Source organism: Aspergillus eucalypticola (genome assembly GCF_003184535.1).
Source record: "Aspergillus eucalypticola CBS 122712 chromosome Unknown BO83scaffold_4, whole genome shotgun sequence".
Classification (NCBI taxonomy): domain Eukaryota; kingdom Fungi; phylum Ascomycota; class Eurotiomycetes; order Eurotiales; family Aspergillaceae; genus Aspergillus; species Aspergillus eucalypticola.
Genome location: NW_020290278.1, coordinates 1,288,232 through 1,311,160, shown reverse-complemented (window position 1 = coordinate 1,311,160; position 22,929 = coordinate 1,288,232). Strand labels below are relative to the sequence as shown.

General features: G+C 51.0%; 6 protein-coding genes across 6 annotated transcripts; 4 read left to right on the top strand and 2 right to left on the bottom strand.

The window, feature by feature from the left end:
- Positions 1–3,899: 3,899 nt before the first annotated feature.
- On the top strand, positions 3,900–5,543 carry BO83DRAFT_305153 (putative RNA export mediator Gle1; the record flags this gene model as incomplete). The annotated part of the gene is made up of 3 exons (XM_025527253.1): positions 3,900–4,379; positions 4,491–4,703; positions 4,773–5,543. The coding sequence occupies 3 exons, from the start codon at positions 3,900–3,902 to the stop codon at positions 5,541–5,543; spliced, it is 1,464 nt and encodes a 487-aa protein (XP_025391842.1).
- Positions 5,544–6,643: 1,100 nt separating this feature from the next.
- BO83DRAFT_385803 (F-box protein) lies at positions 6,644–8,314 on the top strand (the record flags this gene model as incomplete). Its single annotated transcript, XM_025532639.1, has 1 exon — positions 6,644–8,314. One exon carries the CDS (start codon positions 6,644–6,646, stop codon positions 8,312–8,314), a length of 1,671 nt encoding a protein of 556 aa, XP_025391841.1.
- An 851-nt stretch (positions 8,315–9,165) lies between these two features.
- BO83DRAFT_305467 (putative myosin class II heavy chain (MHC)) lies at positions 9,166–15,865 on the bottom strand (the record flags this gene model as incomplete). Its single annotated transcript, XM_025527262.1, has 2 exons — positions 9,166–15,767; positions 15,835–15,865. 2 exons carry the CDS (start codon positions 15,863–15,865, stop codon positions 9,166–9,168), a joined length of 6,633 nt encoding a protein of 2,210 aa, XP_025391840.1.
- A 1,001-nt stretch (positions 15,866–16,866) lies between these two features.
- BO83DRAFT_176422 (uncharacterized protein) lies at positions 16,867–17,362 on the top strand. Its single transcript, XM_025526444.1, has one exon. It carries the CDS (start codon positions 17,040–17,042, stop codon positions 17,307–17,309), a length of 270 nt encoding a protein of 89 aa, XP_025391839.1. The 5' UTR covers positions 16,867–17,039; the 3' UTR covers positions 17,310–17,362.
- A 465-nt stretch (positions 17,363–17,827) lies between these two features.
- On the bottom strand, positions 17,828–19,472 carry bgt1 (1,3-beta-glucanosyltransferase Bgt1). The gene is made up of 4 exons (XM_025528274.1): positions 18,725–19,472; positions 18,400–18,657; positions 18,178–18,338; positions 17,828–18,105 (listed from the first exon to the last, which is right to left on the bottom strand). The coding sequence occupies exons 1-4, from the start codon at positions 18,982–18,984 to the stop codon at positions 17,876–17,878; spliced, it is 909 nt and encodes a 302-aa protein (XP_025391838.1). The 5' UTR covers positions 18,985–19,472; the 3' UTR covers positions 17,828–17,875.
- A 1,453-nt stretch (positions 19,473–20,925) lies between these two features.
- BO83DRAFT_375613 (emp24/gp25L/p24 family protein) lies at positions 20,926–22,131 on the top strand. The gene is made up of 4 exons (XM_025530502.1): positions 20,926–21,240; positions 21,379–21,586; positions 21,668–21,855; positions 21,917–22,131. Exons 1-4 carry the CDS (start codon positions 21,043–21,045, stop codon positions 21,932–21,934), a joined length of 612 nt encoding a protein of 203 aa, XP_025391837.1. The 5' UTR covers positions 20,926–21,042; the 3' UTR covers positions 21,935–22,131.
- The last annotated feature ends 798 nt before the right edge of the window (positions 22,132–22,929 follow it).

Here is a 22,929-nt window from a genome sequence, read left to right as displayed (position 1 = left end):
CTTTTCAGACGTAAGATCGACGGGTATTAGGTATACGGGCAAGTGTATGGGATCAAAAAGGTCCGCTTCGGGGGTGATTAGAGAATGTTGGAAATGACGGAAGTCACACTCGTCGTGGGTTGCGATTTAGGGAGGCCGATCGGAGGCAGTCCGAAACAACGAGAGGTGAACTTGCAGTATACTGAAGGAGAACGATAGGTCAGTAAGGGTGAAACGGACAAAAAGTAAGCAGCGAGGGGTCGAGAACAAGAGGAGAAAATAAGAGGGGGGTTCAAGACATCGTGGGGGTGGCTACGGGAAGAAGAGCGGGAGGGGAATGTTGTGGGCAAGGGAAGCTGCGATTTACCCCATACAACAAAGTGACATCAACCAAGGTACAAAATGGAAGGACGCGAGGCAAATGGCGGGGAGGCATTAGGGAGAGTACCAGGATCAGGAAACCACGAAGATTGGGAATGGGAAGGTGTGTATCTTCAATTGCTCTTACCTCTTTTCTTCAAAAATAAACGATCGTCCAGCTCAGGAAGGGATCTGAAGATAATCTTTGTCGGATTTCTTTGGCACGGGAGAGGGAAAATACCCGTTTATATGGCGAAAGACAGCGGTGACCGAAGGTAGTCTCACAAAAATGGGGATGAGGGACCCCAAAGTCAAGGAAGCCAAAGCAATATATTCAAACAGAAAGCAAAATTGCGATGAATGGACACCGGAGGGAGGAACTGGCGACAGTCTCCGTGAGACAGCAGAGACCGAAAGAGAGGATGAAGCTCGACGAATCGGGGGGGGGGAAGCTGAGGTTTAGGAGGGAAGAGGGAGGGGGCAAGCACCGAGTACTAAGCGGATGGGAGCTGTCGGTCGTCCCCAACTGCCATTCGTCAAGCGACCACCAGCGGAGAATCCCCAAGCTTCAAGTCAAAAGGAGGGACCTTTTTTTCGATTCCCTTCTGCAATTTTTTTTCTGGGTAGAATTTCTCGACAGGTATAGACAGAACAATTTTTTTTGGATCGACTTTATTTGCAAATTTTCCAACGATGGGGTGGGCTTTTTTTGGCCAAAGTGGGATTTTGATGGTACGGAAGAGAACGGAGTCTCCTCAGTAGCAGAAAAGGGGGGGCAACTCAGTCCTGAATAGTAAAAAAAAAGGCTTATTGAGTTGGCGCTTAATTCTGAAAAAAACAGAGAGGAGAACACAATAATAGTTTCTCCCACCAGAGAATTACTGATACGATTCTCTTGAACGTGGTAGTTCCAAAAAGGACACACCAGGCAAAGCGATATCTGACAGAGAGAGAATGACAGATAAGCCAAGTGATTGAGACAAGGAGGCGTGATCGTCGACCTGAAGGAATGATCAGGAGCGACGAGAGGAAAGAGGGAGGGGGGAGAGAAAGATTAATTCCAAAGGAGAGGGATGGTGAAGAAAGAAGAAGAGATAAGGGAAGAGGGGAGGGGAAGGAAGAGAGAAGAAAGAGGATGAGGTGAAGGTAAAGAGGAAGAGGGAGTGGAGGGAGAGAGAGAGAGAGAGAGAGAGACAAGAGACAGAAGTTGAGTTAGTCTACTATTAGTAGCAGCAGCAGCAGTGAGAGTGGTGAGCAGCAGCAGCAGCAGTGCAGCAAGCATCCAGTAGTAACTCAGTAGCTTGTAGCAGGGTAATAATACTTACTCAGTCCCAGAAAAGTAAAATAAAAAACAATACCTAATATAACACTCACAATTAATAGGCCCAAAGCAAAATGGACATTCAGCCAATACGAAGCCAAGTACAACAATAATATAGCAGCAACCTACCTAGTAGTAAACTACTAACTAGAGATGTGGGGAGAGAAGCAGAAGAACATCAGGGAAAAAAACCGCACATAATTTCCAGACCGACTAGAATGAATGCCGCTTGGAAAATTATCCTCCCTGCTATTGCATCACTACAAGTACATGGTAATACCCAAAGCTGACTTGATCATTCAACATCGCCTATGAATGACACACTTTCCGCCCCAGGGGAGCTTCAAGGCAAAAAGCAATCCGAGGGAATGGTGCATTAAACTTGTCACTAAACCAAAGTTACCATACTTGGAGACCAACAGGGTCTGGCTCGGGGGAATTTCATTGCAGCTTGGCTCCCAAGCCTGGCAGTCCGACTGCAAGACCTTTTCAATAGGCTTTGTTTCGCATTTATCAATCCGACGCTTGGTCTCCAGACGTACGGAAGAAGCAACTGACCTGAATATGTCATGAGGTCTTTACCATATGAAGATCACCCCTCAATCTTTCGGCATTGTCAATGACGAACTGCGTGGTCAACGGCTGGCTGGAAGATCAACTCCGGAGAAGGGTAGAAGGCGGTAAGACGCCGTGGAGCTTCTCGACTAAGTAACTGGAGTACTTACTACCAACTTACTATCTTAGTGTACGATCGCTGTATGGAAACTTTCTGCTATGCGATACCCACCTGGCCTGCCTATTGGCGTTCGATGGCGACCTGCATGCTATTCTAAGTATGTCGTGGCTCCAAAAAGTCCATAGTCGATCGGGAAAGCAAGTGCACAACATCTACTATATGCAGGAAGCTGGCACTGGTGGCAATAAATCCTGAGAGAGTTGGTTCCTACTCCGTACAGTGCTGGAGATAGCAGTAGTAGACAGATACAAAGTGGCTCTGTTGGTGCAGGGTATGATACGTATGCAAATGGTATCGATACCCTCCTTGATGATGCGACCGGTCCAATAATGGCCCGCTATTGGATCCACGGCCGGCTTTTGGCGGGGCTCTTGTCGAGACCGTGTATCAAAGGGTTGGCCGAGGTGGGTGAAATGCTATTGGAGTGTGAGAGACATATTAATACGGAGGTGTTGAGAGCCAAGTTTAAGGAGAACTGACATGTCGGTCAGTGAATGGAAAATGAGAAGAAGAGCCAAGCGATGTCTCAGATACTCTTGTCCAAGCCTGTCCTGTAGGCAATGAGTGTTGGGTGATCATGAAAATGATGACGATGATGATGATGCAAAAGAAGAGGGCTGACCGGCCTCCAGGCTTTCCCCTCCGACCGAGGAACGGGTGACCGAGCGATCCATGTTTAGCTGGTCGGTTTGGTGCAGTAGCTGCCCCGTTGTACCGTAAATGTGGTACTTGTGTAAGCGCTGCTTCTGTTCGGCACTAGGGTGCCTAGTTGTTCAGGCCACAACAGTAGCTACAGCTATCCGAATGACTAAGCCCCGGCGGCCGTGTTCTTCCCGCAACACACGTTCGGGCTCCGTTTTGAAGATCGCATACCAGCCATCGTCTCCAGATAGGCTCCTCTTAGTCCAATCCCTCGCTGCCGCCTCCGACAGTTGCCTTTTCTGTTTGATCACACTCCCTAAGGTCTTTTCTATCCAGTTTGTGCTTCTCGGAGTCTGCGGGCTTACATTGCCGCCTTTATCCTACCTCTCTTCGACTGTTAGTGAGTCCGGACTTCCCATGCAACTATTTCCCTTGCGTGTGAAGCGCGGAATTGCTGAACTAGCCTTTTTTCGACCCTGCAGAGCCAGCACAGACAACGGTCATTCTACGTGACTCAAATTCGATTTACCTTTTTTCCCCTGCGACGGAATGCGACATTAGCTTGTCGCCAGCTACACACGTTACTAGCTCTCAATTGTATGCAAATAGGATATGGTTACATCCACTGCGACTCCCAACACCTTGTGAAGTCAACTCGCCGGCTTACATTGGCAAATATCTGTCGCATCACTCCGACTTGTTCAATGCGAGTTATGGTCAGTTGGAAGTGTTAACTTGCTTCTGAAGAATTGGCCAACGTCGGCGACAAAGACCGTCATCTTTTCAGCCCGAATACGTCACTCTTTTAGCTGCGACGATATCATCATTCTCTAAACGAATCTTTTTTGCCGAACAATCACGATGGGACACATGAGCTACCCCTCCCAGATGGATAGCCCCTCCAGGCAACTCGTCCTGGATTTAGCACGGGACCTTGAACAGCTCCGCGTGCACAACACCGAGTTGAAGAAGGTCAAAGCCTACGAACGCCGATCCTTTTATGAAAATCTTGACCGAATCGATAGCGAACTTGAGGCCCAGCACAATGCGGCCCTTGACAAAGCTGCCGCTCTGCATGATCGCGTACTGGTGGAGGCCGAGGAGACGTTGCGCGCACACCAGAGAGCGGTAGAGGAGGAGCTCCGTCGAAGAGAGGAGGAGGCACGGAAAGAAGCGGAACGCATAGAACGAGAGAAGGCAGAGAAACTACGGCGAGAGCAGGAGGAGGCTGCACGGCGTGAAGCTGAGCGCAGAGCAGCCGAGGAAGCAAAGAAAAAGGCGGAGGAAGAGGCGGAGAGGAAGAAGAAAGCGGCGCAGGAAGAAGAGGCGCGGAAAGAACGAGTACGATTAGAGGAAGAGAACCGCAAGCGTCAGGAGGAGACACGGAAGGCAGAACAGGAGGCCTCCCAACGCCAAGCGGAAGCCGCACAGAAGGCACAGGCGGAGCGACAGCGGCAGGTTGGAGGCGCCCGTCTTACGGACGAAGAAATCAAGATCCAGGCCCGCTACGTGGAATTACATCAACATCTTAAGAAATTCCGGCAATACTTGAAGAACGAAGCGAAAACAAATGCCGTTGTCAAGCAGAACATGGGCGATATGCGGCGAACGATCAAGAAATGTGTTGGTCAACTACGTGAAGGCAAGGGAGCTAACAAAACACAGGTAAGTGTCTTGCTTTGCTTCCGACGGATAGAAGAAGCCAGCTAGCTAATCTTGCTGGCTTCCATACAGCTTCAAGAGATTCGTACTACGCTGGAGAAAGCTGCCTCCATTGCTGAACCGTCGGTGGATGTTCGCCAGTTCATCGCTTTCCCGCCCGAGAATATTGCCAATTCCGATGACAACAAGGTGCCTGCCCTTTTAATCTACGCCTTGAACATCTTCTCCAAGTGCATGATTTCTTCCCTCATAACGGAGGCGTCCATCAACCTGGGCCATGCGGAGCCGGTCGGGATCGTCGCGGCCCAGATATTCTCCGCCGATGCCTTCATCTACAAGGGCTGCCACATGGTCGACATTCTATTGGCCAAGTACCGTGTCGTTTGCCCAGCGCTGTGGGGATTCCATGGCAGTGAGAAGACCGAGGGTGGCCGACGTGCCCTGGGTTGGTGGCGCGAAGGGCCGGACGGGCCGTACATCAGCGAACAGGCCCACGCCGACCGAATGACAGCTCTAGGTGCGGGTTATGCGGCCTTGACCCTGCGCAATTTTGGCAAAACCGCGCGCAAGAACCCTTTCCCCAACACCATGTTTTGGTATACCATGCATAAAATCCTGAATATCCCCCCGGCAGAGATCCAGGATACCCATGTTACCCTGCTTTCGGCTATGCTGAAATCGTCGGCCGAAAGAATTGTTGGTTTCTTCGGGCATATCGGACTGGCGCTGATGAGGAAGGCTATAGTCGAATTGCCCGAAAGCCTGCCCCGGCAGAGCATGAGTGTTAACCAACTCAAGCTCCTCAAGGATCTGTATAAACGAGAGAAGAACATTTTGCTGTGAGCTGGCGGTTCACCAAAAGGTCTATTTTGGGTTGCGTTAGGTCCAAATTTGCCTCCGGCCTTATTTCTTTTAGCAAGGATGGGTGGCTCCACACCAGCTGTCAGGCTTCCAAATGATAACAGGCTGTTCCCGCACATCACATTTCCGGCATGGTATGACAGGCTTCTGACGCCGACCGAAAATTTTCCGGTGTCATGAGCACAAGGCCTGATCCGGAGCCTAAGTAATGATGTTGATGACGCCTTTTACAGTGCTGGTGCCAGTAGGCAGTTGATGCCCACCGTGTCGAGTACCTTGTACTGCGCGGTAGAAGATCCTCTTTCTCCACTTAAAGCTTTGGGGATTTTAGGTCATTCCGCTCGGCGCATTTCACTACTATATTGTACATTATTTGTCACCGGCCCTACAGAAAGGGCTTTCTCTAGGTATACGAGAATTTAGCGGAAAGATTAGATGAATGGGACACAGGTGTCAACTCCAATTATCCGCGGGTTGAAGGGAAGTTGGAAAAGAAAAAAAGAGAGTCTGCGGATCAATCAGGATATCCATTTGGTGCAACCGGTACCTTTTTTGCGGTAGGACCACCGCCGAGAATCATCCGATGGAAGACCGGCATCACATCACGCCACTGATGCGATGCATCTAGGGCTACTCTCCGTCATTGCCGGCCCTTAAGGTTGTTCGAGAGCAAGGAATGTTCAGCATTCCATCTCGGTTTCCTGGCTCCGCTCGGCCCGTCTCAACCTATGGGGCTATTGCCGAGTCGATAATTGGCTTTTTCGCATGCCATCTCTTGACACATACGGTATACACCACCAGCACATCCACCATGACGCGCTAGTTTGCACCAGTAATTGCTTCTCTCGTCGACTGACATCTGTTGACGTTACACAAGAGCAGGCTGGTCATCCTCACAGGCCTGGATGCCGATCCACGCCATTCGGTATGACCGGCCCTGGGCCTGGTCTGCCAGGAGCTTGACTTATTGCCGCTCATTCTTCCGTATAAAACTGGCCTCCCACTAGCTTCCTAGCCATACTACATAGTCACCTATCTTCAGACATCCATCACCTGATAGACATGTGAGTTAGCTATACACAATGTCTGCAAAGATCTCAGTCATGCCTGCGAACCTCCCCACCGAGCTCATCCTCTGCATCCTCGATCATGTCGATAGCGAGACATACGTCGCTGCCCGCTCATCATGTTGCTCATGGCGGAAAGCAGCTTCAATGTCATCTGCCATCCGGAACGCACTGACCGAACTCCCCGTGCCTATCCCCCCACGTGCCGATTCTCTCACCAAAGAAGAATGGAACACATACTTCTGCCAAATCGCCTGTCTGAACCTACTAGGCCACCGGACCCACATCGACAAAATCTCCACCAGACGTGCCCTACCTGAAGACTGCACCCCGACCACAGTACTAGCAACATCTCAAGATGGTCAAAGAATGGCCACTCTGAAAGGCGCACGCGCCACACTCTTCACCCGTCCAAACAAACATTCTCCCTGGGAAAACTCCCAAGCCTCAACACTCTACCCCCTCTGGACCTCAGTATACCGAGCCTTGATGGACGGAGGCGGCGCAGGAAATTCCATGGCTCTCAACCCACGCTATGCCAAACACTGCATCGCCATCTCCTCCCAAGGCGACCTCCTCGCCGTCGGCCTAGGCAAGACCCTTCACATCTACAGCCTCTCAGGGAACGAAGATAACGGCATCTCCTCCCCAGCAGAATACACACTGGATCAGCACGACGTCATCTACGCAGCCTCCCCCAGCACAGGCTACGAAGAAACCGACGGAGTCATCGACTCCCTCGAATTCACCGACGACGCCACTCTCCTCCGCATCGCAATCCACCAAGACACAACAGCCTTCCAACCGAACCGCGTCCGCTACTTGGGTAATCCTTCCGTCCTCCAACACCATCATCAAACACAAACTCAAACTCCCCTCCAATACTGGCGCGAAAACATTCACCACATCCACGTCGACTCCGCCTCCATGGCCGTGACTCTAGGCGCAGGCGAAGAAAAGGTCGTCCTTCGAGGCTTGCGCCTTCTTGCTTCCTCCTACAAACCGAGCACAACAACGCCCCAACCCCCATTATCGCAGCCACCATCAACATCAACGCACTACTTCACCGCATCCCTCCAATCAGGCCCCACATCCGCCTACTGCATCGGCCACATCGCCATCTCCTCCTCCCCTCCCACCTCTCAACAAGTAACCATCACCCGTCTTCTCCCTTCCCGCCAACATCACCACCACACCTCGACCTCAGATCCAGCTACTGAGTCAAACACAACACCCCCATCCTCTCACAATGCTATAGCAACAACAGGAATCTCCCGCTGGAATCCCCTCAACCTCCCCACCGCATCCTCCAAATCCCCGATCCTCTCCATCTCCCCAGACAATAAGCTCCTAGCTATCTACGAACCGGACCCTTCCCCCAAGGAAGTAGGTAGGGGTGGGATATACATATACTGCATTGAGGAGTGTGGGTCTGTGTATACCAGCCACACTAAGACCAATGTTTCTTCTGCTATAATCACAGACCAACGGCAAGAGAAACAGCATTCTTCTATTTGTCTTCCATTAGAGGAGGGGAATAATATCCCGCCTTGGTCATTCTTGTTGGATAATGTATCTGTGGATGTGGATGAGTTGAGAGTTGATAAGGTCGTTGGTAATGGTGGTGGGTATTATGAGGTGATGGCGTTAGCGGGGAGGGATGTTTTGGAGTGGAGGATTCATTGATTACTTCTGTATATCTATCTATCTATCTACCGATTGATTACTACCTGTGGAGGGGAGAGTTTACTATTTTAAGAGGGTTAGAACTGGTGGGATTATGTATTATGCATGTATGCATGCATCTATGTATCTAAGAACAAGTTGTGTAATCTAAAGGATAGTAAATATGGAATCAAGAAAAAGATAAGCATATATACTATTAGACATGTCCAATTAAGAAGTGAATAGAATAAGAAGGGTATCTACATGATACACCGTTGACTAGAATAGTAGCCAACAGCAAGGGGGTTAAAAATGAATAAAGAATGATGATGTAAGTGAAGTAAGGGTCTGGGCCCTCCTGCAAATGGTGCATGCATCTATCTCCCAGAAGGGAGTCCACACACACAGACACCATTATGAACTTATAATAGAGCCTGCGGATGCATGCGAGGAACCACAAACGAGTGACACGTTGGAATTATTTAGACAGGAAATAAAAAAAATAAAATAGCAAAAAAATGCAGAAACTTGTGTACAGATTTGCGGCAAAAGTACATTTCAACAGGTGTGGTATCCAGTAGGACGCAGGAAGAATGGTGGTATGGTATATTAACGAAGGAAAGAATATCATAAATCCACTGCCGTTGAGCAAAAGTATGGGCAGGGGAAAAGTTCAATAAACTTGCTCAAACCAAACAATCAGCAAATGAACATGTCAACTGGCACGAAGTATGCACTATCAAAAGAGAGGTCGATGTAGGTAGAAGAGGGGGAAATGCATCATAATGTAACAGTATCAGTCGTCTCCGTATTGAGACAACCGATAATTCAAATGTCTATGGACATGAATGAGAAAATGGTGTATAGACAATTTATGCTTGTATTTGCGGTCCAAATGGCCCGTCTGCCGTGTCCCGAGGGGATTCCGAGACTAAACCGTCCGCTGTGCTTTCCGCGTCCTCTCCAAAGGAGTCGTGGGCATAATCAGCAGGCTCCGCATCGTGATCGTAACTTGACCTACGGAGCAACGGAGGCGTACTCGGCGGCTCTCGCATCCTGCTTCCACGAGCTGGAGCGGCCTTGGGCGTCGTGTCGTAATTCCTCAGAGGCCGACTCGCCGATGGACGCCTGGAACCCATCGTCGCGGAAGTACCAACGGCCTGGGGTGAAGCCTGTCGAACACTGGAGGCCGGAGGAGTCAAGAGGCCTGACAAGAAGGAGCTTGCATTTCCGGACTTCGACGGCGTCTGTTCGGAAACATGTGAATTGGAAGTATCTCTTCCCTTACGCCAGTTGCCCCATGCCGCTGCAGCTGCGAGAGGAAGATTCCGCGGCGACGCAGTCAACTCTGCCAAGGAGGAGAGGCTAGGAAAACTGTGTCCGGAATGGATTCTTTCTCTCTCCTGTTGCTGCATCTGCAAATTGGCCTTCAGACGGATAGCGGCATCGCGGACAGCATTGCGGTCGAAGGAAGGTTGCGACACAGTGGTGATGATGTCCTGGAGGTCATCAATGCGAACACCCAGGAGTTCACGCAGCCAATTGATTTCTGTGTCCTTGTCTTTGATCTTGTTTGGAGCGTCCTTGTCAACGGCAGCCACTTCTTGTTCCAGCTCTTCGATGCGAGTTTCACGCTGCTGCAACTGATCCTGAAGTACCAAGATTGACTCCCTCAAGGCTTGAGGCGAGATCTTCTCAGGCATGGTGGATCCCTCACGGAATGCCAATGAAGGCGAGTTCGAGTGCGCAGGTGCCATAGCAGGCGCTGCCTTGGCAGATTGAGCGGCCTCGGCAGCAGCACGGGCAGCGGACTGTGCAATTTCGAGCCTCTCCTCGAGATGATGAACCCGATCCTCCAAGTGCTTCACCTTGTCATCGGACAAAGCCAGGCGGTCGAGCAGATGGGATTCCGTGCGCTGTCGATCTTCAGAAGCATTGTGCAGCGCACGCGCGTGGCGTTCTCGAAGGTCATTGAGCATCCGTTCGTGCGTCTGCCGTTGTTCTTCCACCGCCAGTTCCTTAGCTTGGACAGCAGCAGCCAGATTGTTGGCCCTGGTTTCATTGGCTTCTTCCAACAGCATCTCGTAGCGCTCCCGGGCAGTGTCACTTTCCATTCTGACGTTGTCCATTTGACTCTGAAGGCGAAGGATTTGTGTTTCCAACTCAGCACGGACAATGTTAACCTGGCTGTTAGCAGCATCCAGATCCGACTCTAGCGAGTTCCTGGTACGTTGAATCTCAACGCGACTGCTCTCACGAGCCTCATGGAACTCCCGCTCAAAGCGAGCCGCCTTAAGCTCTAGATCATGGTTTTCGAGCCGCAGATTTGCGACGAGCTCTTCAAGCCTGGCATTCTCCTGCTGAGACTGGCCAAAGATGAACTTCAACTTGGCTGCCTCGCGCTCCTGTGCTTCAAGCTCATTAATATCCTCCTCGAGCTTTTCACGGAGCTTCACCTCCCGACCATAGGCTGCACGAAGCTCATTGTATTTGGCGTTCAATTCCTCCTCGCGTCTGCGCCAAGAAGCCTGGTCACGGGTAACGTCACGAGTCACGGTTACCATCTCATCCTGAAGACGATCAAGCTTCTCGCCGAGATTGTGTCGGATACTCAAGCCATCCTCCAAGCGCGTCTTCAGCTGGCCAATTGTACCCCGTAGTTCCTTGTTATCCGCCTTGACCTGCTCAAGTTCAGCCCTAGACTCCTCACTATCCCGTTTCCAGTTGTCGCTCGAAACGCGGTACTCATCCAGGGTGCCCTGAAGTGCGATGTTCTTGGAGGAGAGCTCAGCAAGAGTGAACTTGAGTGTCTCTTGCTCTTTCTCAAGAGAGTCAGCCTTATGCTGGATGTTCTCGAAATAAGGAATCTTTTCAGCCTTGAAGTGGAGCAAGCGGGACTCGGCGTCTTCGGCAGCTTCACTATGGCGTGCAGCATCCTCCTCGGCGACCTTCAGAAGCCGCTGGAGTTCCGCAACAGAGTCCATAGCCTCTCGCCGAAGCTTGTACTCCTGATCGGCCCGCTCATCAGAGAGCCTAAGCATATTCTTGAGACCATCGATCTGGAGCATAAGGCTTTCAGCACCGATCTCCTCTGCTTCAGAGGGTCGCGAGTTCTGCTGGCTCAGTTGGTTTGAGATCATGTCTTGGATCATTGTTCTCATCTCGTCCACAGGATCTTGCGACAGCTTCTGTACGGTCAAAGCCTGAAGAGCAGAGACGCTTTCACGAAGCTGTACGAGCTCGGAAACTGTTTGGTCCTTCCCTTGCTCACTATCGCGAGATGCGAGTGCCTCCAAGAAGACAGTCTTCAGCTTGTCACGTTTCTCCTTCTGGCGGAGGTACGACCTGGTACTGTAAGACGCGTTCTCATATACATCATCCTCATCATCAGCGTCGCTATTGTCACCCTCAACAGATGCGCTCCACTCCAACTTGGTGCGAGGGCCGGGTGCGATTGACATGACAGACTCTTGAATAACACCAAGCGCACGCTCAAGCGGCGTTAGTCGTTCATCGATGGCAGAGCCGACGAGGTCGTTGATCCGACGGTCAAAGAATCTGCTCCGGTTTGCCAGCTTCTCATCCTCACCAGATGAGATCACATCGTCCCAGTCACTGATGTGATCATTCTGGTTGACCAGATGCCGCACAGGAGAAGGAATGCCAGAACCGACTCCCTTGGAGGGGGAGACAGAGAATTGAGATTGAGCATCGAAGTCGAGCTTAGGTACATTCAAGGTGTTGGCCATCAGGCCACGTCCAGGGCTCGGGCTAGGAGCTTCGCTCCTGATGTCGGCAGGAGCGTGTCGCTTTTCTTTAGACGGATGCAGGGCAGACTCGGGAATGCGATCACGAGGTTGAGGCGTGCTCAGACGTTCAACTCCAACATCCGAATCATCATTCAACTGCTCCATGATAGCATTAAGCTCCTCATCGTCAGGCGAGTCCTCGGTCTCATCAGCATGGGCTTCATATAGCATAGGCTCACGCTTAGGTGAAACTGGAGCTTTGGAGGTGGCATCGCTCTTCCCATCATCCACCGGCTTGGGGGCAGGCGTCGGTTCCCCAGCAGTAGCCGGCACATACTCGGGAACAGAGGCTTTGAACTGGAAGGGCTTCGCAGTGGGTGACAGGAAAGCGTGCTTCTGGTTATCTTCGGTAGACCCTTCCTGCTCTTTGTTGCCAGCATTTCCTTCTTCGGCGGATACCGACTCTGACTTGGGCTGTATGTCGGTAGCCGGTCCTGACTCCTGGACTGCTTCCGTACTCTCGTTCTTCTTATCAAACGGTGTCCAGGTCGACGCTTCACTAATGGGGGTATCTTTCCTTTCGGCGAACTTGTCATCCTGAATAGAGACAGGCTTCTGAATTGCTTCATTTCTGTCTCCACCTTCTGGCTGTACGTTTTCTTTGCCTTCAGCGGGCACACCATGTGCGCTAGACACTTGCGGTTGTTGAACGTTACCAGACTCTGCCAATGCGTGCGACATGCTGAACTGGGCCTCGCCATCCGATGCTTCATCGCCGCGACGTGCACGCTTATGGCGGTCAGTGCGGACTGGGCGTCCGTTGTCGTTTTCAGCCTCCTCTTTACTGCTCTTGTCCTCCGCGGTCTCATCCGGCCGCACGATGGGAATGGCCTTGGACTTCTTGGAGGCCTTTGATGCCTCCGAGACATCAACATCGTCAAATATTTTGGTCCTGCCATTTGCAGTTTCCTCAGACTTCGTAGTGAAGCCACTTCCAGTAGGGTTGAAAGCAGGAGCCGCGACATTGAGAGAAGCGGTCGAAAACTTAAACTCGCTGGATCCAGTGTCTTGTGTGGTCGTATCGTTGGCAGCAGCACTGGGCGTGAAGGGGGGTGCGGTAAGGTTGAAAGCGCTAGCGGAGGGATTGAAGCTGGGCACAGAGCCAAATGTGAACATGGGATTTCCAACAGCCGAGGGTTGGAAGGCGTTTTCTTGGAAGGGAAATTGCTGCGATGGGATTGAGGCAGTTGGGTTGAACTCCTTCGCATCGACGTTGAAAGTAGAGGACGAAAGCTTGGAACGGTGTCCGCCTGTATATGAGCCAGCACTGGGCTTCGGCTCATGCCACGGTATGTTATTCGCAAGCGGACCATGTCGCTGAGGCGTCCCAGAAAGACTCGGGTTTGTATCGATATCCGAGCCATCATGGACGTTACCTGCTGCGTAATCGCTGCCGTAGAACTGGTGCATGTGCTGAGGATATTGTTGGGATGCAAGAGCGTCCGCCCCTGGGAAAGCCCAACGAGATTGTAGGAGCTCAGAACCATCGAAATTGTGAAGAGCGGGCTCACGATCACCTTCATCAAGCTGCCGGTCAATAGTCTCCTCCAGATGATAGCTAGGCGGGATTCTGTCCAGGCCCTTCTGTAGCGTTTCGCTCAGATTGTGACCACGGTCGTGGCCACGAGGGGTAGGCTGCGCGATCTCAACAGTAGAGGCGTGGAAGTGATCAGGTCCCTCCGTAGGGGTGCGAATGGGACGTAGCAGCTGGCCTTCAGTGACGTGATCCTGCAGCTCATGACCACCGTAAGCCTCCTTCGGTAGGCCTGGCTGTTCGTTCAAGCCAGGGTGGAAGGCACCCTGCTCGTTCAATGGTGACACGGGAGACAAAATCGAGCCCAAGTGAGGAAGCGTTCCAGGAATGGATGCGGCGGGACCTGCTTGCCGCGCATTAAAGAAACTCTGAGGAGTGAGCGAGCCCTGAGCAGGAGGAGTAGGTTGGAATTGCATAGGGTATCCAGGAAGTAGGTTGTTTTGGTCGACCCCGAGGAATGGCGTCTGAATGCTGAACTGCGAAGCCGGGGAAGCCAGAGTCCCCAGACCGGCGGGGTTTGCCGGCTGGCCCAGCTGCGGAGAGAAATGATGAGACAGAGATAGAGGATTACTCGCTGCTGACCCTGTCGGGATCGGTGGTGACGATACAAGACCGGGGAAGGGGGCCATCTGGCTCATAGTAGCGGAGGCCGGGGATATTGAAGGTTTGGGTTCATCCAAAAACACACCCAGGGCACGCAATTTCTCTTCCTGAAGATACGCAACATATGCATCCCATTCTGCTTTGTCAGGAATGCTGACCCCATACCTCCCGTCCTGTCTTTCCTCCTGGACCTCTGCCGGGTCTGGGAAAAGCGGACGACTGAGGCCGCCCAACTCAGTATCAAAAACATCCTCCGATCCGACGCTGAATCCACGGGTGTCGTATCCCTGTTCTTCCCAGTCTCTCAACCGTTGTTTGACATCTTCCGCCGTCAACAAACGGTATCCAGACTCCTCCGTGCCTCTTTTGTCGTCACATGGCAGCGAGATGAAGCATGCTTTCCCACGCCAAACGATCTTCTTCCTCACTCGTTGTGTCGGCGTTTGGCTGTTCCTGTCGAGCACTGGGCTTTTCACGGCTTTTGGCTCGGTAGGAGTATCAAGTCGGTCCGTAAGGGAAGGGTCTGTCGGGGTGGGAGGAAGCGGCTTTTCTATCGTAGGAAGTGCCTTGTTGGGCCCCTGTTCCACAAGGGACTGTGCTTCTGTTGAATCCATTGTGATCGGCTGAGGGTCTTTATCGTATGCGAAACCCCAAAAGTCCTCCTGTCGAAGTGTATCTGCTCGCTTGTGAAGATAATCTCTCGTCTGTTGGCGTGGGAGACTGCCTTCCCGGCGAGCTGCTTTTCGATTTACGAAGTCAGCGAGGGTGGGAGTCTTCAGGAGGTCCTCGTCGCGAGGATCTTGTTCCAGGCCAAGCCAATCGTCCGATGCGTCCTCTGCGAAATAATTTTGTGCCGTAATAAACGAAGGTGCCTCACTACCCGAATCGTCGCTCAACCAATTGCTTCGTTCGGTTCTGGGCTGACCGGTGAGGTATTGATTAATCCAATCTTGCGTAAAGTCCTTTATCGACTTCCCACCTTTCCTACCAAAAATGTCTCGGGCTGGAGACCGGCTGGAATTACCGCTGTACAGTTGTCTCGCTGAGCTGTCCCGGGCAGAGGGTCTTAAGAGCTCGGGATTGTTCGATTCGGAACCGTTACGGATGCCACTGCGCATCGATACCGGAGAGCTATTTCCGGAATCACGATCGACAGGTCCGGCTTGACTCAGTGACCACGACAGCCTCCGAGGACTTGGTGCAGCATACGGTGAGCCCCAGGCGGTGGTATAGTAGATACTACTTTCCGCTCTTCGGTTCTCCGGCGAGGTTGACGAATCCCAGGCGGCCCGGTATGTGGAGAAAGTAGGAATAGTATTCGGGGGATTCGGGGTGACGCTGCGGCCCCGGGGAGAGCTCGACCGGCCAGGTGATCCAGCGGCCGAGAGACTCGACGCTCCTGGCGTTGCGGAAATGGAAGTCAATGGCACCGTCAGCAGGGAATCGTCACGGAGGACGGACGGATCTGTAGGGTGCTGCGGCGACGGCGAAAGCGCCGAGTTGGCGGAAGATGCGGAGGGACCTAGATCTAAACGTACAACAGCATCGAGATACGATTAGCCTCTGGACTACTAGATTGGAGGTGTGATGGGAACGAGGAAGATGACTGGCAGGAGACACCGCCATAGGGAGGTGGATGGGGAGGGAAGATGAATTGGAAAAATGTGGGATTGATGCAGCCAAGGTAACACTTCGACAGGCAGACACACCTTCCGTTTCGACTCCTGCAGCAAGCACTTGCTTGCTGCTCCCCTTATCGTCCAGAATGTTGAAGCATGGAAATCAAAGCGCTGAGACCGAATCCACCTCGCCGATGAGCTGTGATCGACACACGAAAGGAGGGGGAGGGACGAGACAAATCACACGCTTGGACGAGAGCGCGATTGGGGGGAGAAAATGCGACCAGTGAGTGGTACCTATAACACCGTGGAATTTGGGGGGAGGGAGGGTGGAGGGGGAGGAATAATCTTCAGGGGCGGTGGGTAGTTCCGAAAGAAGATCCCCAAACAGACATCCGCGGCTTGCGGGCGACGGATCAAGGACAGAAAGAGAGAGGGAGGGAGAGAGATTGAGATTGAGAGAGAGCGCGAATGGATGAACAACAGATCACAGATACCTAAGGTATGCGAGAAACTTGGGCATGGCGCATCCACAAAGGACAACTGGATTGAAGTTGGAAGAAGACAAGGATCAAGCGTTGCGACCAGTGATAGTGGATGAAAGTGGTAGTGGTGGTGGTAGTAATCAGAGAGTAAGTAATTGAGAGGCGGACCTTAATTTTTTCCTGTACGAATTTTTGTTCTTTGCTTTTGAGCAACTTTCTTTTTTTTTTTTTTTTTTTTTTTTTTTTTTTTTTTTTCCTTTTCCTTGGAGTTGGATCGAATCAGTCTGGGGCCATGTCACGATCCGCCAGCAAGCAAGTCCGTTTTTTTTTCTTTTGACTTTCAAAGCTGCACAGGCGCGTGAAAATAACAAAAACTTAACGCTAAACTACCTAATCAGACAGTGGAGAGCTGCGAGGGCGACCGTTGGGGAAGAAGTAATGGTATGGTAACCAGATATCCGCATTGGGAGCGGATTCTGGCCTCACGACCTTCAAGTTTTGGCCTTAGTTGGACGACTAGTGAGTCCGGTTAAGCATGAATTGGGGATAGTGGTGGTCTTTAGCCTGGCATAGTGCCTCAAGCTGGCCAGCTCAACCCGATCTTCATCTCTGACCGCCATCTACGTACGTGGTGCCCGGCTGTCTGTAGGTACCAACCTTACCCAAAACTCATGCGAGTCAGTGGGTATCAACTCTATGCTCTGCAAGGCGCGGGGAGTCCTTGAGTTTGGGAGCGAAACAGTATCCGTCTGGAAAGACCCTCTCTGTCTGGCAGCCTGCAGGTTGATGGATCTTTCCCTCGCTGCTCTCTCTCTCCCCAGCCTGCCTGTGGAATATGGCATCCACCCGCCAGCCTTTCACAATAAAGATATTAGATGGATACCCGACTGGATGTCACCCCCCCAGATTTGTGCATTCTCCATTCTTGTTTCCCCCCCTGAACCAGTGCTTCCCTTCCCCCAATAGATAACAATCACTTGGTTGACGCGTGGGTTCCTGTGGTTCGTGTCTGCATTCAGGGGTAAAACAACGCTACTTCAACCGAACCACGGTTCCCTCGGTTGCCCGTGACTTAGCTCACAACGTTCCCAATTGGGGATCTTCCAATTGTGCCCAGCCATGTCATCGGTGTCAGACTGCCATGACACTTATAGCCCCATGCGCGATAGCCCCATGCGCGACAGCCACCACTTCTTAATTTTCTATCTAAACGTCTCATCAAATGTCTGTCCATTTCGTCTTGATAGCCGTCGCATCTTCCTTCCCGGTATCTGACTACTGCATGATGTCTAGTTGCAAATCCAACTGCCACTCCGTATCTCTGTAGCGGCATTTCTACAAGCCGAATCAACTACTACTAGAGAAATCCTCCCAAGATTTGAGACTTGCCTCGATTTTCAACATGAATTCGATACATATACATACAGTACAGCAAAAGCTGTCCGAGAAATAGTAGATACATATTTAACAGATCAAGTCACTGTGCGTCAGACTTTTGAAGGTGCAGCATCAGACTGATTCTAGTTTAAGTTTCAACAGGTCACGTCGAACTTGAGCTGGCGGTCGGCGGTGAAAAGTCCCCAGTGTTTCTCGTCCATGGACTCACCATTGTCACCCGTGCTGTTGGGCTTCCACACCTCGTCGAAGGCCTCGAAATAGAAGACGTCGGTTCCCTTCTGCAGCATGGGGCATACCGCTGATTTGTAATACTGTGCAGCATTCTGAGTACCGGCTTTAGCAGCACCATAATCGGATCCACCGTCTAGAATAAGCAATTCATCAGTTTGTCTGCATCTCTACTAAGGCGTTGGGTGATGTTGTCAATATAACTTACCGGTGGGCCAGCCGGTTTCCCCATTTCCAAAGCGGATATTGCCCGCATTAGCTCCGGCAACCTGCTTGATATGGTTCTCGGCCTGCGTCATATCGGAGGAGTAGGTACTGGGAGCATTGTTGATGTCTACATCCTGCCAGTAGGCGAATCCATTGGCCAAACTAAATCATCATGGTTAACTGAGATTCAAAGTACGACTATGATCGGGAAAGGGAGGCTTACAGGTAAGTGACACCTCCTTGGATGATGGGATCGGCAGTGCCATCCGCGAATTTGTTCCAGCTATCAACGGTGCCAACGGTGACCGAAGGGAACTGGTTCTGCACCTGTTGGATTTTGCTCAGGAGTGCCTGCGCAGTGAGACTTCCGCGGTAGAGAACCTCAGAGCCTACAGTAATGGCAGACACAACATCTTCATTCCCAGGGACGACCTGCTTCAGAGCGTTGAGGTCCTGGTCAAAAGACTGGTCATAATCCGCCCTAGAACACAACCGAAGTTAGCTTCACGGAGTCAATGTCAACGATTCAGTCGATGACAATGCCTTACCAGACTCCCAAAACGACTTTGAATCCCTTGGCCTTTGCAGCGGGCACGATATTCTGAGCAAGATTGCAGTCACTGGCTGAGTATGTGCGGACTATAGTCGTCACACTTTTGAGAGCATCAAAGTCGGCTTCGTAATCACTCGTAGATTTGCAGCTGGAATCACTGTTCTTATCACCTATGGCGAGACCCAGGGTGCCACTAGCGGACACAGCCGGGATTGCTGCCAAAAGGGCAGGAAGCAAGCTAGTAGAGACACGCATGCTGAAAGGCGCGGTTATTTCAGTGACAGGTTTCGAGCGATGTATACCGATGGATGAAGTAGCAAGAGCAGCTGCTTAGGGAAGGACAGGGTATATGAAGAGAGCGTGGGAAGTCAAGAACCTGAGTTTTGGCTTCTATCGAAGGAGAGTAAAGAAGAGGGGAAGCTCTGTAAAAGGATGGCTCGTTCCTGGCTATATGCAAGCAACCGAATAAAAAAAAAACAAGAGAGGAAGGATTGGCAGGATTTAAGTAAGAATAGAAGGAGTTGCACGGCAAAACGTCAGAACCTAGAAAGACTGTGGAGTCATACTTACTTGTACAGTACAGGGTACCTCCAAATGGGGAGGCCTACGAGACAATGAATGAATAGCTAGACTCGCCTCCCAGTGGGACAACTCCGAAAGTCAATTGAGGGAAAGGGAACCGGCGCTTCACAGCCAGGGATTCAATCGCCGGAAGAGATCATTGTTGGAGTGACCAGACTCTTGAAGGGTCCATCTACAGTGGCTAAGCCAGGGACGTTAGCCAGAAGGCGCCCAGTGGAATAATCGAGATACACTGGATGTTAATGGAGTCCTTTATCCACCCCTGCCATTCCGAGGGCTCCGGCTAAGATCTCCACTGCAGGCGCCAGGGTCTGGACCCTTGGACCTCTCGAGCCCATTACTGCCCCAAGTCAGATCTGCTTTTGTTCTTCTTTGCTCCCTTCACTGCAAAAATACTACTGATCACACAGTTATTCTGGGCATTTTAGTACGCACTATCTCGCCGATTTAATTTTGGCTATACTACAGCCAAAATCGAAACACTAGTTTCCTTAAAGGGAAGCAAAGAGAATATATAAAGCCTCCCACTCAAATTCTGCGAGATTGGGCTCCGTTCCGGTTTCATCCCCCAACTATAATATGAGGCGAACTCTCCATGTCTGACGATCTTGTCTTCTCGAATCCCTCCCCACTTCCATCAATAAACTTAATGAGAGATCATATCTTGGCCACCCTCAATCAATCACCAGGCGTTCAGACCTCAGATGATGTCACTAAGAGGGCCCTATAACGCGTACACCGGCCATGAACCCTGGAAATATGAGCCACGGTTCACTCAAGAACAGGCGGGTGAAAGACCATTATTGTTGCTGCTAAGAAAAATCCCGCAATATTCTTTCTCCCACTTCCTGATCCATCATTGTTACCAAACAGAAGCTTCCTTACTCATCGCAGTGGCGCGCTTATTACCAAGGTTGAATCCCGCGAATTGTCTTGATCTAGACCGCTTACTTGATTGTCCTCCCTTCATCCGGGTCAAGGCAGTATCTGGCTATTATTCTAGAGGAACCTGCGGGTACCACAAGCTGGGAAATGTGAGCTCATCATAGTTAAGTCGTCGGTTTCGGGTACTATATACGAGCAAAGCAAGCATCGAGAGGTCTGCGCAGTCAATGTTGGCTCACTGTGCTTCGTCAAATATTTAATATTTAAAGACCGAAAGGGTGTCCATTTGCGATCTCTAGGAGGCAGTCAATCAATGAAAGCAAGAGACAACCCAATGAGGGAGAACGTGAGTATGCCTCGTACACCTGGCCATAAATAGTTCATGATTCCTCAGGCTCTTCTAAGATGCCCCTATTCCTCAGCGTTCACGAACGCACTGAAGCAATGTATGTATGTCTGTAGAGGCCAAGTAGCCCTCAGGAAGTCCTTGGTATACCCTTAGGCCGCCTTAAAACACTCAAAGTCAGGTGTTATCAGATCAAGACAAAAAGGAATGATTGAACTCTAGATATGGTTGATAAGACAGAGTCGAAGTAGTAAAAAGAAGCATCGCGCCCTTCTAGACTCCGAACCCTGCCAGGACTAGTCCAGTTAGTGCCGGGTGATCTGGTGGTGGTCCGAGCGTCCAGAATTCCCAGCGCAGCACAGAGACCACCTTGCCCGTCGGGAGTCGAAGCACACCTAGCAAGCCCGACCACCACCACCTCACCTGGATCTTTTTCGAGGAGAACTCCACCAACCTATTACCGGATTTGGAGTCATCAAAAGCGAATTACCCTACCCATCATGCGATTCTCCGCAACGACCCTTCTGATCACGGCGCTGGCGTGGTTCACCACCGTGACCGCACACAACATCCAGCTCCGGGCTCACTCCCGCGAATGCTTCCACGAGTCCTTGCACAAGGATGACAAGATGACTGTCTCCTTCCAAGTTGGAGACCGGGAATTCGGAGGCAGTGGCAACCTGGAGATCGATTTCTGGGTAGGTTCCCTGAGCAGCATGCTAGTTGTCAATCTCCGCGCGAATACCGTTTGGGATGTTTTGATATACGATTGAGCTTGCAAGGACACAAAACTACTTTGAGGGATATAGTCACTAACATGTGATTGATGCCAACAGGTCGAGGACCCCCTTGGTAACCGTCAATACTACAAGCACGCCATCTCGTCGGAGGATTACTCGTTCAACGCGCACTCGGACGGCAAATACGTCTACTGCTTCAGCAACGAAGGATGGGCCTCGAACTCCAAGGAAGTTTCTTTCAACGTTCACGGAATTGTCTACGTCCCTGAATCGGAATTGGCGCAGGATCCCTTGGAGACGGAAGGTAGGATTACAACACCCCGATATTGTCTATACTAGTCTTCGGCGACCGTATGAGCTAACCGCTATTGCTTCCTCATCACAGTCCGCAAGCTGTCTGAGGCCCTGGCACAAGTTAAGGATGAGCAGTCGTACATTGTTGTGAGAGAGCGGGTTCACCGGAACACGGCCGAGAGCACCAACGCCCGTGTGAAGTGGTGGAGTATCTTCCAGCTAGCTGTGCTGATCGGAGAGGGTATTTTCCAGGTGTGGTGGCTCAAGAGATTCTTCGAGGTTAGCCAATCCCTTGTTCCTTGGTCCGGTGAATTAAGGCTAACAATAGAACGATGAACAGGTCAAGCGTGTTGTCTAGAGTGATTATCTTACGAGCGTGATAATTGTAAAGGGCATTATATCATACCCTTGACATTCTTCTTATATCTGAAATTATGGAACCTTTTCCCCTTTTCCTTCCAATCCCAATTGAACAAATAAAATCATCTGGATGATTTTTATTACCTTGGGATATACTATCTAAATGTACGAAGCATGTATACAACCAAAAGTCTACCAGCGCAGCATTAGATTCCTTTAGCCCCATTCCCACAACATAAGCCCAATAGCCTTATCACAAGCGAAACAACAGTCTGCATTACTAGTAGTAAGTAGTAGCAGCAGCAAAGCAGGGATCCTCCGAACAGGCCTCCCTACTAGATAGATGGTAGTAGTAGTACTACCAATGTACCACCACCCCAGGAACAGAAAAAACCCCGCACGAGCCCATCACCCAAACAAAACAATCGTGACGACAGGACCATCATGCCATCACATCACATTCCCATCATGCGATAAGAAATTCTAAGAAATCAATTCATCCATCCATCCATCCATCCATCCATCAATCCTACAACCATCATCCTCAAAAACCAAATGGACCAAATAACAAACACCTCCAGCTTCACCTCCCAAACAACCGACCCCCTCTTCTACCTCTGCTGGCGGCGACAATCATGCAATACCTGCCTGAAAGGCGATGTTCCCTGTAGTTGGTGCGCGGTGGTAAGAGCCATCCCTAATATCATCCATTCTATACATTATCCTCTTCCCCAAATCTGAACCACTTACAAATAAAAAAAAAATGCAGTCCTCAACCTGCGTCCCAAACCCATCCCTCCTACCCATCCTCTCCCCGCTACACTCATCGCAGATCTGCCCGCTCGGGTCCAAAGAGCGGTGGGAACTCCGCGCAATACCCTTCGGGTGCCATGTGAGCACGACTACGTTTCTTACGGGCGTGGTAGGGGTTCTGGGTACGTTGGCTGTGCTAGGGTTGATTGCTTTGGGGGTTTGGGTTGTTAAAGGGGTACG

Excerpts from the sequence above, each read along its gene's own strand:
- BO83DRAFT_176422 (XM_025526444.1), top strand. The coding sequence starts at position 17,040 with ATGCTCTGCAAGGCGCGGGGAGTCCTTGAGTTTGGGAGCGAAACAGTA.
- BO83DRAFT_375613 (XM_025530502.1), top strand. The coding sequence starts at position 21,043 with ATGCGATTCTCCGCAACGACCCTTCTGATCACGGCGCTGGCGTGGTTC. Across the intron at positions 21,241-21,378 it reads ACCTGGAGATCGATTTCTGG|GTCGAGGACCCCCTTGGTAA; the intron begins GTAGGTTCCCTG and ends TGATGCCAACAG. Across the intron at positions 21,587-21,667 it reads GGATCCCTTGGAGACGGAAG|TCCGCAAGCTGTCTGAGGCC; the intron begins GTAGGATTACAA and ends TCCTCATCACAG.
- bgt1 (XM_025528274.1), bottom strand. The coding sequence starts at position 18,984 with ATGCGTGTCTCTACTAGCTTGCTTCCTGCCCTTTTGGCAGCAATCCCG. Across the intron at positions 18,658-18,724 it reads AAAGTCGTTTTGGGAGTCTG|GGCGGATTATGACCAGTCTT; the intron begins GTAAGGCATTGT and ends GTTGTGTTCTAG. Across the intron at positions 18,339-18,399 it reads CAAGGAGGTGTCACTTACCT|TTTGGCCAATGGATTCGCCT; the intron begins GTAAGCCTCCCT and ends ATGATGATTTAG.